This window comes from Hippoglossus hippoglossus, chromosome 9, assembly GCF_009819705.1.
Source record: "Hippoglossus hippoglossus isolate fHipHip1 chromosome 9, fHipHip1.pri, whole genome shotgun sequence".
NCBI lineage: Eukaryota > Metazoa > Chordata > Actinopteri > Pleuronectiformes > Pleuronectidae > Hippoglossus > Hippoglossus hippoglossus.
This window is the reverse complement of record NC_047159.1, coordinates 2,411,212-2,427,729: the sequence shown is the minus strand read 5'-3', so window position 1 is coordinate 2,427,729 and position 16,518 is coordinate 2,411,212. Positions and strand designations below refer to the sequence as shown.

Sequence of the window (16,518 nt, the reverse complement as noted above, 5' to 3'; positions counted from 1 at the left end):
TCATATTGGCCAATATGTCATAACCAATTTGCATCCATCCCGATTTTTTCCACTTATCCGGGATCGTGGAGCAAACTAATCCAGACGTCCCCCCCTCCCCGGCAGCATTTTCCACCTCGTGCAGGGGGGGACCCCGACGGGTTCCTCAGCCAGAGGAGATATATAATCCCTCCAGTGCGTTCGGGGTCTACCCCGGGTTCTCCTGCCAGTTGGAAGAACCGGTGAAACCTCCAGTGGAAGGCACCCGGGAGGTTTCGTGATCAGATGCTGCCCAAACCGCCTCAACCGAACTCGATTCCGAGTCTCTCCCAGATATCAGAGCTCCCCGTACCCTGTCTCAGAGGCAGAGCTCACGCAGCCGCCCTGTGGAGGAAACTCATTTCAGCTGCTTGAATTCAAAGCTGCAAGCACAAGCGTTTATTAAAAACTCTTAATAATCTAAATTGGTCGAGCCACAACACACAACGCCTCAGTGAACATTATGGTGAGACCCTGATGTGGATCGTTGGGGGCAGATGCAAATACCGATATTTGGGTTTAACTAGTTTCCAATTACTGATTTATTGGTCGATTTAAATATCAATGATTCCTAAGACGTCTTTATCAAACCCTCACAACCAAGACATGTAATTAAGACTTGATATTTTACAGTTGAACCATCAAAAATCAAATAGTTTCAATCACATTTGATCTCTTAACTATAAGTCTGAATTTCAAAGTGGCAGAGAAGAGTCGCTGTTTTCTTTTAGCAAAGATTTTTGTATCTATCTCATCTGCACATGAATTCAATCGAGGGATTTTAAGCAACCAGCCTATATGACCACAGAAAAACACCCGAATTATGATTTGTGATTATTTCTGTGTTTCAGACTCGATAAACTACTTTGAGTGCATTTGTTTTATCGTCTATCTTTGGATGAGCTAATCTAGACAAATCCCAATTAAGATTTATTGACATGACAATAAAGTTTTAAAATCCTGAATGTGTTTAAACATGAGCTAAACCAAGTATCCAGGACGTTTGAAGCTACAGTTTCTCTGAGTTATATTCGAAAAGCAGCATGTGTTTTATATTTGTGAGTTCTTCTCTTGTAAATGGCACAGCCTCATTAAAAGAGTAACATCAAAACTAACATGTTCTATTGGGGTTTTCAGCGCCGCTTTAACATATGTTGTAACATTTTAAACATATTGAGTTCTCTGTTCTTTCCCCCTTTATCTCGTTGTGTTTCATGTTAAAGTCGTCTTTTTAAATACTCTTTTGTCATTGTGGTAAATGATCTCGATGTAGTTTATTTGAAAAGGAGGTTCACGTCCTGTTCTTGAAACGTGTATTTCTTAAGAACAGGCTCTGAGTTCTCAGTGTGGCCGTCACATTCAGAGTGTGAGCAGCAGTTGGTTCAGGCCTAACGTCGGTGAGCGGCTTCGATCTCCTGGTTCGTTGGCTTCGAACTCTTCAGTGAGCGACGGAGCTCCGGCTCTCGATCACACAACCTGCAGGATGTTGGATTCAGGACGCAGCACACCTCAGCACACATGGTTCCTACCGTCGCATCTGCTGCACAAGACGCCTGGGTGAAGTCACTTTCAAGTCAAATAAGCAGCGACCCCTCCTCCTCCTCCTCCTCCTCCTCATCTTACTCATGAACCCCTCCCCACCAAACACACACACGCACACACGCCTCTAGAGGGATATCCAGAAAGGGGACAGGGGTAAATCCTGCCAGAAAAGAGGGGCTCCCACCTGAAAACATTCCTGTCGTACAGGCCGTGTTTTCCTTGCCCCGACAACTTTACACAGTTGTTAGTGATGGCCCGGGATTCCTCCTGAAGCACAGCCCACCAATAATAAACAGTACGGCAGCTGACACCGCAAGACACCTGCACGGCTCCCTGACACTGCAGGATTGTTCCCAGGGACCGAGGGGGGGGAAGGGTCCGGGTGGAGGCTTGTTTGGTGTGGGCAGAGGTGGGCCGGGAGATTGGGGGGGGGGGGGGCAGGGAGGGTCATGGGGGGCTGGCAGATAGATTGTGTCACTGTGTGTGTGTGTGTGTGTGTGTGAGTGGCTGAGAGAGAGGTTATTGGATTTATTTATCACCCCGGTTAAGGAGGTTGTGTTTTCACCCCTGTCTGTTTGTTTTTTTATTTGTCAGCAGTTTAGCAAGAACTGCTAAATGGATTTCAGTGAAACGTGGTGGAGGACGGGACGCGGGCCCAGGAAGAACCCATCAGAATATTGGTGTGGATCCGGATCAGCGGCCGGATCCGGGAATTTGTTTTCACTTTCTTTAACATTGTGAGATCGGCTATTTGTTACTGATTTCTCCGAGAATAATTTATGGACCTTGATGAAAAGATCAGACATGTTTAGGGGAGCCTGTTGAATTAAATTTATATTTACAGATTTTGTCTGTGTAATATTGATTACAAATTTATTATTTTCGGTTTGGCCAGATCCGGGATTATTGCACAAAATCACTCAAAAAATGTTTCTTGCTTAAAAAAGCTTGAAAATGTTTAGATTTTAACTATTTTCTATAACAGGGCTATTCAGGTATAAGAAAAGTAATAAATTAACTTCTGTATTTTACTCAAACTTGCTAAATCCTTTTTACTTTATAACAATACATGATAAAATACATCAGCACCTGATTAACCTCAGAGCAGGACACCTGTGTTACTACAGACATCGAGGGAACTGGAGTCTCAGTTTCAGTGAACTACAAATTAACCGTTTGCACAGAAACAACCTGGAAACTTTCAAAACCTCCAACAACAACATGATGTGAACAATATGTGGTTGCAACCATTCATCTCTGTGTCCCACACACACACACACACACAAACAAACAAACACCTCCAGTCACACACACACATACACACTCAGACACACACTCCTCATGCCACCGGATGTCAGGTGGTCCAGGCCATTGTGTCCTCACCTGTAGGACATTGTCAAAGCACAAAGGGGGGGTGGGGGGGGGGGCACAGTACGTGTCAGCCTGCTGTCAGCTCCTGTTTGACTTGAATCTGTAAATCCCTCTCTTTCAGCCGTGGGCCAAAGGTTTGTGAGGTGAATCACATCTGTGCGGTTTGACTTATTGTCAAGAGGCCGCAGTTTTCACAGACTTCAGTAATTACAATTGTCAACAGTGTTCAAGCTTCACTGTTTGTTTCTGAGCATATAAACACGTTACCAGTGGATTCCTGTGAGGGTGGGGGGGTATGTGAGATGCTTTGTTGTGTTTATCAACTGCACGGATCGTGGATTTAAAAGAAACCCCCCGGTCTACTGTTCTTCAGGGGGGGGTTTGTGTAACCTTCACCTTAAGGTCACCGGTGTTCTGCTCGCAGCCATCTGAAGATTTCAACTGTGTACGTTATATAAAAATAAAAAAGAGAGCGAGTTTGAGAAAGTGAATGTGAAGTATCGCAGAGTCTCTACCTGGGACCCGGGCGGCGCTCAGCTTCTCAGGCACTAACCAGCCTGATGTTTGCCATAAAGCGGGGCCTCTCGCTCGCTGCCCTGTGAGGTCACAGCACCTGTTCTGGGTAATTGCTGGCAGGTGACGTAAGAGGCTTCCACTTTGTTTTCCACGGTGTGAGGTGGAGGTCCGTCCCCCCCCCCCCCCCCCCCCCCCCCCCCCGCCCTGCTCCCTCCAACACTGAGGCTGTTGCTTGTTTGCAGCAAATAACCAAGTCGGACTGGGATGGTTCTGCTGCTCCAGTTCCCTGAGAGAGGGATGAACTTTGGCTTACCTGTCAAAGGCCAGTTAGGAAAACTGAAGTTGCGCCTTTGTTTTCCTTCCAGCGGTTGTCATCACTGTGCTTGTTCGTATTGTAAACATGTGTTTTTCACTGAAACATACATGGATTTATTTATAGGGGCAGATGCATTTGAAGAAAAGGGCTCAAGGCATCTGAAAGTTATTTCCTGACAAAAAGCTGAAAACAAAAAAACGCTCTATCCTTTTTATTTCTCTTAACTTTGAACCAGGCTGAGTAATATAAGATGATAATCGTGACACGTAGCCTTTATTCTAATGTAGCTCTGCTTTTAATATCTTTAGGTGCATGTCTTTAATAAGTGTTTTGCAATGATGTGAGTCACTGATCAAGAGAAATCTAGTTCTGCTCGACGTCAGTCTTCAAGTATTTAATATACTGAATCAGCCAGAAACACACATTTGTGTTACTTGTATTATAATCTATAAAAATTCAGTCATCCACTTCGACACTGAATCAGTGATACGAGGCCAGAAGCTTGGGCCGTTACACAATCAGACAGGTAGTAAACAAACAAAGTAAAATGATTACACAAACACTCACACCACTTGATTTAACTTTAACCTTCTGTAAAGGCGATGATCTAACTTACAGTTCCTCTGTGCTTCAAATATTTTGTGCCTCAATTGCAACTTTCACTGTAATTTAACGTAATCTGGTTAAACTGTCACAAATGTTAATCATCGTGTTCATTTCCCCAGATCTTCATCATCATCATGAACATAGACGTCAAATAAAGATGGACGACATCTCTCAGCTTATTTATATTTCAATATTAACCTGGTTTTAAAGGCCGATTTTTGACTAATTTTGTGATTCATTGCTGAAAGTTTAATCCTAATATTCAGAAAATGTGGGTAACGCTGAACGAGAACTTTACTGCGTCTTGTATTTCTATATAAAGCAACTGAAGCCATCATTTTATCTTGACACACTTCAATTGGCACACGTGGAAAAAGTCCAACACACGTAGAAAAAGTCCAACACACGTAGAAAATCCGAAAAAAGTCGTAGGACCACCGATCTTTACTTCTGACCATGTGAAACCCGGCGCCGTCTCTTTGGGCAAACCGACCCTATTGATTTATCTGCCAACGACCAATTTAACAGATATTTTTATCACCACTCACCAAATGCAACCGGCCTCTTTTCGCAGCGTCCACCTGATAATGTCTTTTCAAGGCTGGCTGCAGGAGGACAGAAGCCAGTAGATAGGATATCTGGCCCAGGCCTCCAGCCAGCTGTGAACCTGATAGCATCTGTTTTAAACGTTTGAGGGACACAGAGAAAGGAGTCCTCTTTTCTTCTGGGCTCTGGAGCGCTAGTTATCTCATGCGTTTGTAGTAAAGTGATCCACAGATGGCCCGTGTCCTGACAGTTATACAAATGTGATATCGCGACCTGAGGTCCTCCACTTGGATCGTCTCTCCGTGCGACTGTAGCCCGGACAAGTGGGACACATCCAGACTCGAGACGGACAGAAAAGGAGCTTCTGAAGGTTGAAGCTGGGACGGAATAAAGAAAAGATGCTTTTTATTTTGGTGAACGCAGACAAAACAACCTCTTCACACCTGAGTGTGTGCTCTGTTTGGAGTTCCTCACATCCATTGTCACCATTGCGTTATCTCCAGCATCAAATAGACATGAAAAGATCATTTCATGTTGAGCTGTCACCCGGGGGGGGGTTTGGACAACTTGCCTTTCATTTGCTTTTGTCTGAGTCAGGTGACAAAAGCATTCGTCATTCTTCTTCTTCTTCTTTTCCCAGGTTGTGTCTGGTCGGCGCTGACTTCAAAGACCCGCTCTCCGATGGGTGGAGATGTTTTTCGTTGTGTTTGCTTTGGAGAATTCAAACCTCTCCTTGTTCTTACTCGTTGTGATCTAATCAGAAATCTGTGTTTGAACTATAAAGTGACGCGCTCGTATCCAGGGTTGTTTTTCTGCAAAGCTCAGACAAGATCTAGATCCTGATCTTGAGATATTGCCTATTTCACACTGAACAGGTATCCACGGCCCTCCAATGGACGTAATGCTTTACACAGGAGCATTTCCAGGGGCCCTACACATCAAACCAAACTGAATCCCCCAAGAAACACGTTATACACGACAGACCTTCTAGTTTTTCGACCAAACCTCTAAAATTACAAAGCTCTTGGCAGAGGGTCGGTGTCCTGGGGCCTCATTAGGGGGTTTCTGACCATGGTGTCGTTGCAGTCATCTCTACACAGTAGATCATATAATTTAAGGGGCTTCTCGCCAAAGTGTAGTTGCTGTGGGGCCCCCCCCCCCCCCCCCCCCCCCTCTCTGCTCGGGGGGGGGGGGCCCCCAGCCAATTGACACCCTTGCCCACCCAGTTGCAGCAGCCCTGGTTTCACAGTCAATGTAGATTTTTGTTGGCATCAGGCGAGAGGATCTCACAGGTCCACTCACTTCCTCTCGAGTCGAGAAGGGTCAAAGAGTCGAGGGGGGGGGGGCACTTTCCTATTGCAGTGGAGCTTAGGTGTGATTTTCCGTAATTCTCTGACCTGAGTGGATTCAAAGCAGAGCGCGTGAAGTTTCATAATCACAGCAGGAGAGTGAGGGGGGGGGGATTTTTACCTTCTTTTGTAAGATGTTTAATTATGGACTGTATTTGATGATTGTTGCAGTTTACTCGGAGACACAGATTCACTCACTGATAAATCCAGAGCTCTCACAGAGTTCTTCATATGTGTGAGTGATTAATTTATTCATTCATAACAAACATTCATTTGGTTTTATGCGCTTCACAGAAATGGCTCAGTTGGACGAAACCCTTCTCTTTAGCACATTAGAGCATAATAGTATAGATTATGGATTAATGGATCGTTTAGGTTGAATTGTCACTGAGATGCTAACGACCCCCCCCCCTCTTGTGTTTATCTAAATACATTTTTTGATTTATTTTCATCAGGAAGTTTTAACTCTCCTCACAACTTCGCAGCATTACGGTTAAACTCAGGACTCTCATGTCGTTTCAAGCTCCGCTCTCGCCCCGACCGACCGTAGGTGTGTTGGAACGGAACTGAGACTCTAGTTACTGTAAGCCCGAGGATTCGGCTGGAGACCCACGCACTTATCTGAGCAGGATACTCTGTAGACGGAACACCTCGGTGAGCTCGGGCCATCGCAGGACGCCACGAGCTGGACTGGACTCTGATGCGAGGTCCGAGCCAGAGTATAACACGAGCCTTTGTATTTCAAAGTGGGAGGATTTGAAACAGATCCCCTCTATCTGTCGACTTTTTAACAAGTGACATTGTCCTTCCTGGCTTTTACTCAGGAGAGATTTGATGGGCCATGATTATTTACACAGAGGGTTTTCTTTCTTTTCTCTCTCTTTTACAGTCGGTCATTTTCATAAGGAATCATAATACTCTTGGACAGGAAGTGTCTGGCTATATAGACTACGCCCACAGACTCAAGACCCAAGATTTCGAACCATATTTCAGCGGAAAGAAGAGGCTCGTGCCAGGACGTTCGGATTTATGGTAAGTCTCCTTCCATTGTAACATGTCCGTGTTGGTTGGGGAGGCCGGGACTGCAGTGGGATTTGACAAGATTTGAAGGGTAAGGAAATCTTATTATCCAGGATTAAAGATTCAGCTTGACGTGATAGACCAATATAGGCTTGGAAGGAGCTGTGTGAAGGGCCAGTGGAGCTGGTACGTTCAGAACCAGCCGCTGCGGCCTCGGCGCAGATGTGGAATAAATATACACTGCTGGAGTGAAGCTGAGCGAAGCTGCCAAGATGCTGAACCTGTCAGGACGAGACAGATGTGATGGAGTCGGGATCAGAGCAGGTTTAACCCGTGGGATTTAGATCTTCTGTTGATGCGCAGTCATTTGTCATCACAGATAAAAAATAATAGATTAGATACACTGATAGATAAGAAGATTGATTAACTTATGAAAACGCATTTATTCAAACAAATGTGTCATGTTGAGAAAACCATTAGATTCCAAAATTAGAGGTGTGATATTTCCTTCCCTTCATAAAGTACAGGTGTAACAGCTGGAACTGTAAATCAACAAAGTTATGTTTAAAACAAAAAGGCCAAACAGACACTGGTTCCTGCTTCTGAAAATAAGTCTTACAGTTTTTGAATATGATTTAAATTTGATAATTATGACTGCTCACTTTTGGAAATATCAAAAAGATAATTAATATATACCATCATAATGATATAACAGATTCTATTAGTCCTTAAAAACCCTGAGTTTTTCAGGTGCATCAAGTCTTATTCAGTCAAGAAACACCGTGTGCTGGAAGTCACAACCACAGGCACCAGTGCCAATCGCACCAGTTCCTCACCGGCCACAGATGAACTGCTGACCTCACGGGTGTCAGCTAGAATCCAGTTTATATCCCTCAGCGGGGCAGGTAGCATCTGTGTAATTTGTTGTCTATCAGCAGAACTGTGTGCATAGGGAGCCGTCAGCAAATTACTGGAGCCAAAACCATTCCCACATTCCACATACTCGTGCATAGTAACATATTACCAAACATTTCAGGTAAGTGCAAGAAATCCCATGAGGACAAACACTGAACCGGTACGTGTACTACATGGTTTTGTTCAGAGTTCAGCCAAATGGCATCCAGCCTGTGTAACCTCCTTGACACTGGGAAGAACACGGTGAGCACAGTGTCCGAATGGGTCAGAGCTCCAAGGGAAAGTTCATCTTAGTTTTATTTCTCCAATTTAAATCTTTCCTAACTTCACCTGTCACATAATTTAACAACCTGGATGCATTGAACCTGACATCAGGGCTTCATCAGAAGGCGTATTTCACAACAGAGGCCGAAAGGAATGAAGATTACAAACAAATCCCCAGTATCCTCGAAGTATTCGGAGGAGAATATTGATGTATAAGATGTAATACCTGAAATAACGTCAATAATTAGTCACATATTTCTGTCCACTGCAGCTGCATGCTGTACAGGTCAAAAGTGAACCATGCACAGTAATGTCTTAGAACCTTTAAAAAACCAAATGGGTATTTGAATCATTTCTAATCTCTGCCCAACAATACTTCCACATTAAGTGGTTTCGGTATTTAAACGTAGGCTATTTGTGTCCAGACTCTCTCACTGACTGTTAGAAAGATTAGAAAAGTAAAACTGAGGTTATAAAACCAGGAAAACAGACTTTTCCCAAAGATTTGCCACGAAAAAGTCAGTGTCCACGTTTTCCAGAGGTGTAAACTGCATCTCATGGTCTTCATCAGTGGCTGCACAACTGGCCAAACTCCATCTATCAGTCAGTCGGATGAATGTTATTATATCTAAAAAAAATATATAGAGCAAAGTTTTAGGTCACTATTCACACAAAATTGTCTGTTGGAGTTTCTCAGGCCATGTTTCTTCGTCCCAAACAACAAATTTACAGACTAGCTGTTGCATGCTAGTAGTATTCTGAAGTCTGAAGCTGTGTCGCATTTCATGGATCCGTCACGTCCTTTGGAGGCTACATCTGAAGACCGCGGTGCGACGTCCATTCCAACGCGTCTTCAGACGAGGAAGAGAGGTGCCTCCTTCCATTTCTGAGCAATTAGGGATCTAATGGTTGGATCTGTCTCAGGCAAACCTGTCCCGGGATTCATTGTGCGCGTGAGGCGAAGCCATGTGTGGGCTGGCTCGCTGTGTGGGCGGTGAGGGCAGGAGATCCTCTGAAGACAAGATGGTCTCGTTTCGACTTTTGGCCCTGTGCAGCCTACAAGTTTGAACAAATCGCTGAGATGCACAAACGTGTAAGACGACGAGGGATCGACACTCTGCGTCGTGTGAGACATACAAAGCTTTGTTGTTTTATTTATCCATCCCCCCCCCCCCCCCCCCCCCACCCCGTGTGGTGTGACACACAACCCCACTCGTGGCCTTGAACCCGACCTCCTCCTCTGGCGAGTGGAAGCCCTGACAAGCTGTAGGTGTGAGTCATTGGGCGAGCACGCCTGGAGGTACGGACCACTCCCGAAACGATGCTTTTTACGAGCCCACCCCCCCACACCCCACACCCCCCAAACGACAGGTCTCCCTGCCCTCCCTCCATCGGACATCTGACGTTAAACCCCCCCCGCTCCTCTCAAACTGGACTCCATCAGATCCACCCCGCTCTCTGTCTTTATCTTCAACTTTTTCCAACATCCTCATCCATGCTTTGCTACCTCTCCCCTTTTCTACCCCCCCATGTCATCCTCTACCACTCCCCCCCCCCCCCCCCCCCCCCCCCCCCAACTTCTTTTTTTTTTTTTAAATCTCTGTCGGGAACAATAACACCCAGTGTGGTTGCCGCTAAGAGGGAGCAGATGCTGGAGCTGCTGCCCACTCAGTGCACTAAACCTCCCACCGCAGGACTCTGAATCCTCTCCCTCCTCCTCCTCCTCAGCCACAAAGAACACAGAGCAGCGACACCAGCGCCAGCTCTGCTCTCTACCTCCCACCTCCAGCAAGGAAGGGTGGATAGGTTCACATGCACAGTCTGCAACGTCTCGAGGAGGAAGAAGAAGAAGAAGAAGAAGAGAAGAGCAGCAGCAGAGAATCTCCCTGGAGCAAAGCATGTGAATTTAAAAGACAAGAAGAAGGGATTGGAGGTGGAATAATTACGTAACTTGTAAAACATCTTTTCCTGCTCCCGTGGAATTTGTGTAATGGGCGTGATAGCACTTTGCTAAATAATGACACAACACTTAGGCCTCGTCTACTTTACTGCAGATTTGATTTTGGACGGATATTTTCCCCATTTGTTTTTAAAATATTCTCTGTCCACGTGGCCTTTGTTTTTACAAAATATCTGCGTCCAGATGAAAACAAGAAAAACGACTACAAACAAGCGTGCCAGGCCAGTAGGTGGCGATAACGTCTACATCCACGATTTTGTAAAATAACAGATTAGGAACGCTGTGGCAGTTATGCTGTTCGAGGCCGTCGCCTATGAAAGTTGTTGATGTGGTGCAGTGATACTAAATTTAGCTCCAAACTTGTAATTAGATCTAGCAGCGCTAACCAAACGTCTTGCAGCTGGTAGATCGCCAACATTGTTGTTGTTGTTTTTTGTTGTTCAGGCTCATTGCACAAAGCCACAGTGGAGTAAACTGGGATGTCATCGTTTCCCAAACACTCACATTTTACATGTTCACACGGAAACACAGAAACCAGGAAATCTGCACTCTGGAAGGCGTTTTAACAAATCTCAGTTTAAGTGATTTAAAACACCATTAACGTCTCAGGCACAGAGGGAAAAGTTAGTTTTGCAAAGTCTCCAGTGTGGACTGGGCATCGGACTTGATGCTGATGGAGGCAAAACTAGGAGCTTTCTCAAGATTTAATTTTCTCATTAATGAGCCTTTTGTTTGTTGTTTTAAAAACTCAAACTTATCAAAATGTTAGTCAGTTACTTCTATATTTGATTGTGACAATTTTTACATTTTTTCCTTTTTCTACTTTTGCGTTCTCGCTCACCTCGGGGATCTTTAGGCGTAAGGAGCAAAAAATCCGCCGACTGCCGGGCTTGATTTATTTGAGCAGGCACTCTGGGTGGGTGGGTCGTATAAACATCAATTGTAAAGGCGTATGTTCTACGCCTCTGACTTCCATGGAAACTTGGTTAAAGTAAAAAAAAAAAAAAAAAGAAAATGCATCAGAAGCATCAAAATTAAACGACAGAATTTTTCTTCTTGCATTTGTAGAAAGTTTAAATCTACGAATAAGAAAAACCACATTTAAAAAAACAAGCATCGTTGGTGATAACAGTGATAAAAACACACTTTTCTTCTCAAACCTTAATACAAGCTGATATGAAGTGATGTGAAGTTGCTGTAACTGCTTCCGCGGGACAATAACGTTCAGGCGCCACATGTGAAACTGCTTTGATTCAGTCCCAGTCACTTCAGGGCAAACCGGGGCGAAGCCTCTCAGGATATTTAACCAAACTCCGACACTGATACGGCACATGAAGGAGAAAACACTCGGCAGTATCATGTGTTTAAAGGCTCTAAATCATTACATGTTTGTCTCTGTTACGTTTTACTGTGGAGCTTCTGATGTCGACACACACACACACACACACACACACACATGAATGCACACACAGAGTCCTGACCCTCATCTAATTATCCCACAGATCTGCATCTCCGTGTACCCAGCTTCCTGCCACTCCAGATGTGCCTACAGCATCTCTGATGTCTATTTAATGTTCCCCAGCAAAGTGACCATCTGTTTATGCGCTCTGGCTGTTCCCCCCCCCTCCCCCCCCTCCCTCCCTCCTCCTCCCTCCCTCCCTGTATCTCTGCCTCTCTTCAGTAAAGAGCTTTAAGAGGCCTGGGCAACATCTCACATACATGGTTCTCCTAATTGATTCTTTTCCTCTTTTAAATTGTTTCGGTGTGTTTTGCATAAAGGCTGCGACCACGTTACTGTATCCAAAGGGAAAAAAAACAAGTTTACAAGTAGAGTTTTATAGTTTGCGGTAGATTTATTTTTCTGTTTCCTCTTAACTACGCAGTTCAAATGCAGTGATTTATATCCGAAGCAAGGGAAGCCATCGCCTTTATTACTCAATGAATCTCTCTGATTCAAACATCTTTTCTGAAAAGCTGGATCATATAAAAGCTCCCCCCCCACCTCCCCCTTCCAGCCTGAAACATTGAACTTGACGGATGTGCTCGGCAGAACCACGGCGCATGCCCCCTCCGACGCCAAAACCATATTGCCTCCACGCTTGGCCTCTGCAATGCACCTGTGTGTCTGGCTTCATTTTGCGCTGTGAAAATATTTGCACTGCCGTCCTGTTTTATTAACTTTTAATACAGAAGAGAAACTGTTTTCGGCTCCAGAGGTGATTCCACCGCTCTGCCTCCACGCATTGTGTCCCAGCTTTTAACGGCGGGGCGGCGGGATGTTCTGCCGCAGCTCGATAAATATTTGCTGGTGAGCCGGAACTTTCCACGTCATGTTCGCTGATCTTCACACATGGCGTGCACGCACTTTAATCGGATTGGATCCAACGGGCTGAATCCAGTTGGACTGTTTGTTCTCTTGGTGCTGATACTGTTTGGACTGGGTTTGATGGATTAACTCACACGTCCTGCCAAGTTTGACAGGCTGTTCTGTCCGTGTCGGGCGCTGTCATTAATATCCAACCTCTGCAACAGACCACGTATAAAGTAGTAAATGACGCAATCTCTTGTATGTAATCTGTGAGTATGAGTCTTCATCATCTATGTGATATCATACCGGACAGATAAGTTGGTGAGCATTCTTTACGAGTGAAGGTATTTGGCTGCTGGACGGTCTTTTCTGACTCTTTTAACAAACAGAGGTTGAACCATAATCTCTGTCGGTTGCAGCTCAATTAGCCTCCTGAGCTGCAGTCGAATGGAACATGGGATAACACCCAGTTGTGTCACTGCATTATGCAATCGCTCTGGCCTGTGTGTGTGTGTCTGTGTGTGTCTGTGTGTGTGTGTGTTGTCCTGATAGAAGAGTTGAGCGTCAACTAAAGCAACTAAACGAATGAAATGACATGAAATGCATAAAAGCTCCTAATGCACAGAATCGGTCAATTCAATCAATTTTTGTACAATTTATTCTTTTTAATCTGATTTCCTTTTTACGTAGCCTACATCTTGTTTTTATCAGTCAACAAAATGACCAGTTACAAAGAGATAAGAACATCAAGAGCACCGAAGTTGGACCCCCCCCCCATCTTGGCAGGTACACTTCACCTGTGTTTCAAATAAATTCAGATGAACACAATAATAATGTGAAGAGGTGTGCGTGGTTAGTTGTGAGTTTGTTAACGGAGTTGTGTTGACCGGACACACATCTGTGATTTGTCGTTGAATGAGCACGACACCCCCCGCAAAGGCTTTAACGGTAAACTCAGCCCACTACTCTCAACACTGAAGAAACCTTTTTGTGATTTACACTGGAAAACTTTAACTTCAGAAACAGTCACTGGGCGTGAATTCTTCCGCCACGACAGAAAGAAGCAGCTGAATGAAGACACATGCTCGGTATTTGCTCTTTTATGATATATATCATCCAGAGCAGAGAGTCCAGCTCCTCTGAGCCCTGTAATGAGACTGTTGACATTACCCTGGAAAATGACCGCCCGGAGATAACAATAGAGCTGAGCACGGCAACTGTGGAAAAGTGAAAGGACACGGTGCACGTGCCAAACGGCCACGGTGAATGCATAGGGAGCGAGGAACCGGTACTGGGAGCACTGGTCATTGTTTCCACCAAATCCAGGTTCTCACACTTTTTACTGGTCCATGTGTCTGGGTGTGGTGCCATCCAGCTGCGGGAGCTTTTCTTTGTGACCGAGTGTGCGCCGGCCGTGCAGTCAGTCGCCCCGGTGACAGTTCATATGGGACAGCGAGGGGGGTGGATCCAATAAACACATCCAAGAAGCGTATGAACGACATTCTCTGCATCGCTTCAACAACAAAACAAAACCCCAAAAAAACGTTTTACACTTTCCGTCCGTCTGTTTCATGTTCAGTGTTAAAATATATCTCACATCTGTCCCGTTCCTCCAGCAAGAGTAAGCGGTTCACCGTGGAATAAAAGTGGTTGACCAAAGAAATGTTAATTGTTGTGTGGCCTTTCGGTATAAATAGTCACTGAAACGCTGTCGGATCTAATTCACAAAGAGAGGAAGTATGCGTACGTCTGAGAGCAAGCCTCAGACAATATAATTTTCCTCTGAGTTTTAAGGGAAGAAACCTCAATTTGTATTTCATAATTGGGGCATTGCAGCAGTCTATTCTCAAACTGCCTCACTCAGCTCTGTCGGGGGAAAAAGTGCCCGACTCCTCGTCCTATCAAACCGTATAATTTAATGCATCGGTGTATTTCTCCAGACTTGTACCATTCAGAGGAATCCAGTGCATGTGTTCCCTGGAGAGGAAGATTACTCATGTCACATGTTCCCAAATTCTTTCTATTTTATACTAGTTTAAAAAAACATGACCTTACTATAATGTGTTAAGGATTAGGGACGTGAAGGGGTGAGCGTTTGTTATCTACTCTCCTAGCTTCAGTTAGTATAAGAAGAGAGAAATGAGGAATGTACGAGAGGAATCTGGAACCAGTTGTCGAGCCCAAAGAAACCAGTCGGGTTAGCTCATCTTCAGAGCTGATTGTTCCCATGAGCAGTGTTTCCCCTCGCTGGTAGTTCAGTGTTTTGTTGGTTATTGTTGGATTCTTAAAAACTCACTGAAGTTCATAGGTAGAAAATGTGTGTAACAGCGTATTTATGCAAAAGTGGTGCGTCCTTGTCAACTTTTCATCTTTTCATCGTACATCCACAGCTCTGGTTCTTCCAGACCTGAGCTTCATTGAGTTTCAACTGCTGAGTGTGCACATCCTAAAACGGTGCATTTGAAACCCCAGGACGTCGTCAAGCCTCCACAGCTCAACCACCAACTTTATCTCTCAGCGGCTGGATGCAGTGGTGTGGTTGTCGGGGGTCTTTGGTTATTTTTGGCCGGCGTGACGTTTGTCTAACAAACTCTGGTGCAGATGAAACAACTGACCCAAGAGAAAGCTAAAGTTCAAACCAGGTTACGACTTATTTGAGATACGTCAGAATCCAGTTTCAAGTCAAAGTCTCGAGTGAATTATCAAGTAATTCCAGACAAGTCAGAGTCGTCCTTCCAAGTCAGGTCTCAAGTCATTCGAGACAAAGTCAGTCCAGACAAGTGTAAGTCAGGTCATTAGAGACATGTCCATGTTCGATGTCAAGTTAACGTCGTGGACACAAGACTTAAATAACTTTAACTGTCACTGAAAGTCTCAATCTAAGCCCCGAGAGGAAGTTTATAAAATAAAATAACCCGTCAAGTCTTTCAGGTCTGAATGCAAAGTGTTGTATCATTTCAAACTTTCCTGTTTGTGTTTTACGTAGTTCACACCACTTCATTTCTTATTTTATACGAATCTCATTCATCACATTTTCATTTAGTATCTTTAATGTCTCTGTTCAGCACTTGAGTCAGTGTTTGTTATCTTGAAATATGGTCCATAAATACTTCTCCCAGGAGTTGAACCTGGGTCTGTGTCAGCATATTCAGTCCTGGTGCAGGTCTCCAGAGGCCGACATGGATCTAGATCCCTTCTCATTACTCTGAATAGCTGTCTTTGAGAATATGACAGGTGACCAATCCAGGAAAAACCAAGCAGCGAGCAGTAAAATCAGTAGCTCTTGTTATTGGCTGGAACAGCTGGCTCTTTTCACAGCTATTTAAAAACCTGACCATTCTGCAAAAAAATATCTATTTGCATTTCTAACGTTTTCGTAGCAGGTTTCTCTGAGTTTTGGAGAAAGCCACATGAGGACGTTTTCATTTGTCTTTCACTATTTGTTTGCTTGTTTATTTCTAGGAGGCTTCGTTAATATGTTGCTGTTAGAAATACATTTTCACAGGTTTCATGAGCCAGTGGAAGAGCAGGAAACACCTCGACGCTACCAAACAGACAAACGTTTCAAAGGCTGCACACGTCTCAAAGTGTAAATGTGACTTTCTAGATGTGTTCCACAGTGCGGCTCGTTAGTTCATCACGTGTCGGCTCCAGTAGAACAGCACAGCAAGTGGCACGTTATCTGCAGAACGTCGGAACCACTCCGTTGTGTTACGCTCTCATATATTTACAACCTGCTGCTGCAGCTTCAGTCCATCTAAACCCCCGACACTCTTCCAAAAGTTAC

The 16,518-nt window shown here is 44.6% G+C and overlaps 1 protein-coding gene across 1 annotated transcript in view; it reads left to right on the top strand.

Annotated features, from left to right (window-relative positions):
- The window catches only part of cfap299 (cilia and flagella associated protein 299), an 84,406-nt gene that overhangs the window by 61,959 nt on the left and 5,929 nt on the right, over positions 1-16,518 (top strand). The window contains exon 5 of the mRNA XM_034595064.1: positions 7,154-7,296. Within this exon, the coding sequence (XP_034450955.1) occupies positions 7,154-7,296 (143 nt within the window). The remainder of the gene's footprint in view (positions 1-7,153; positions 7,297-16,518) is intronic.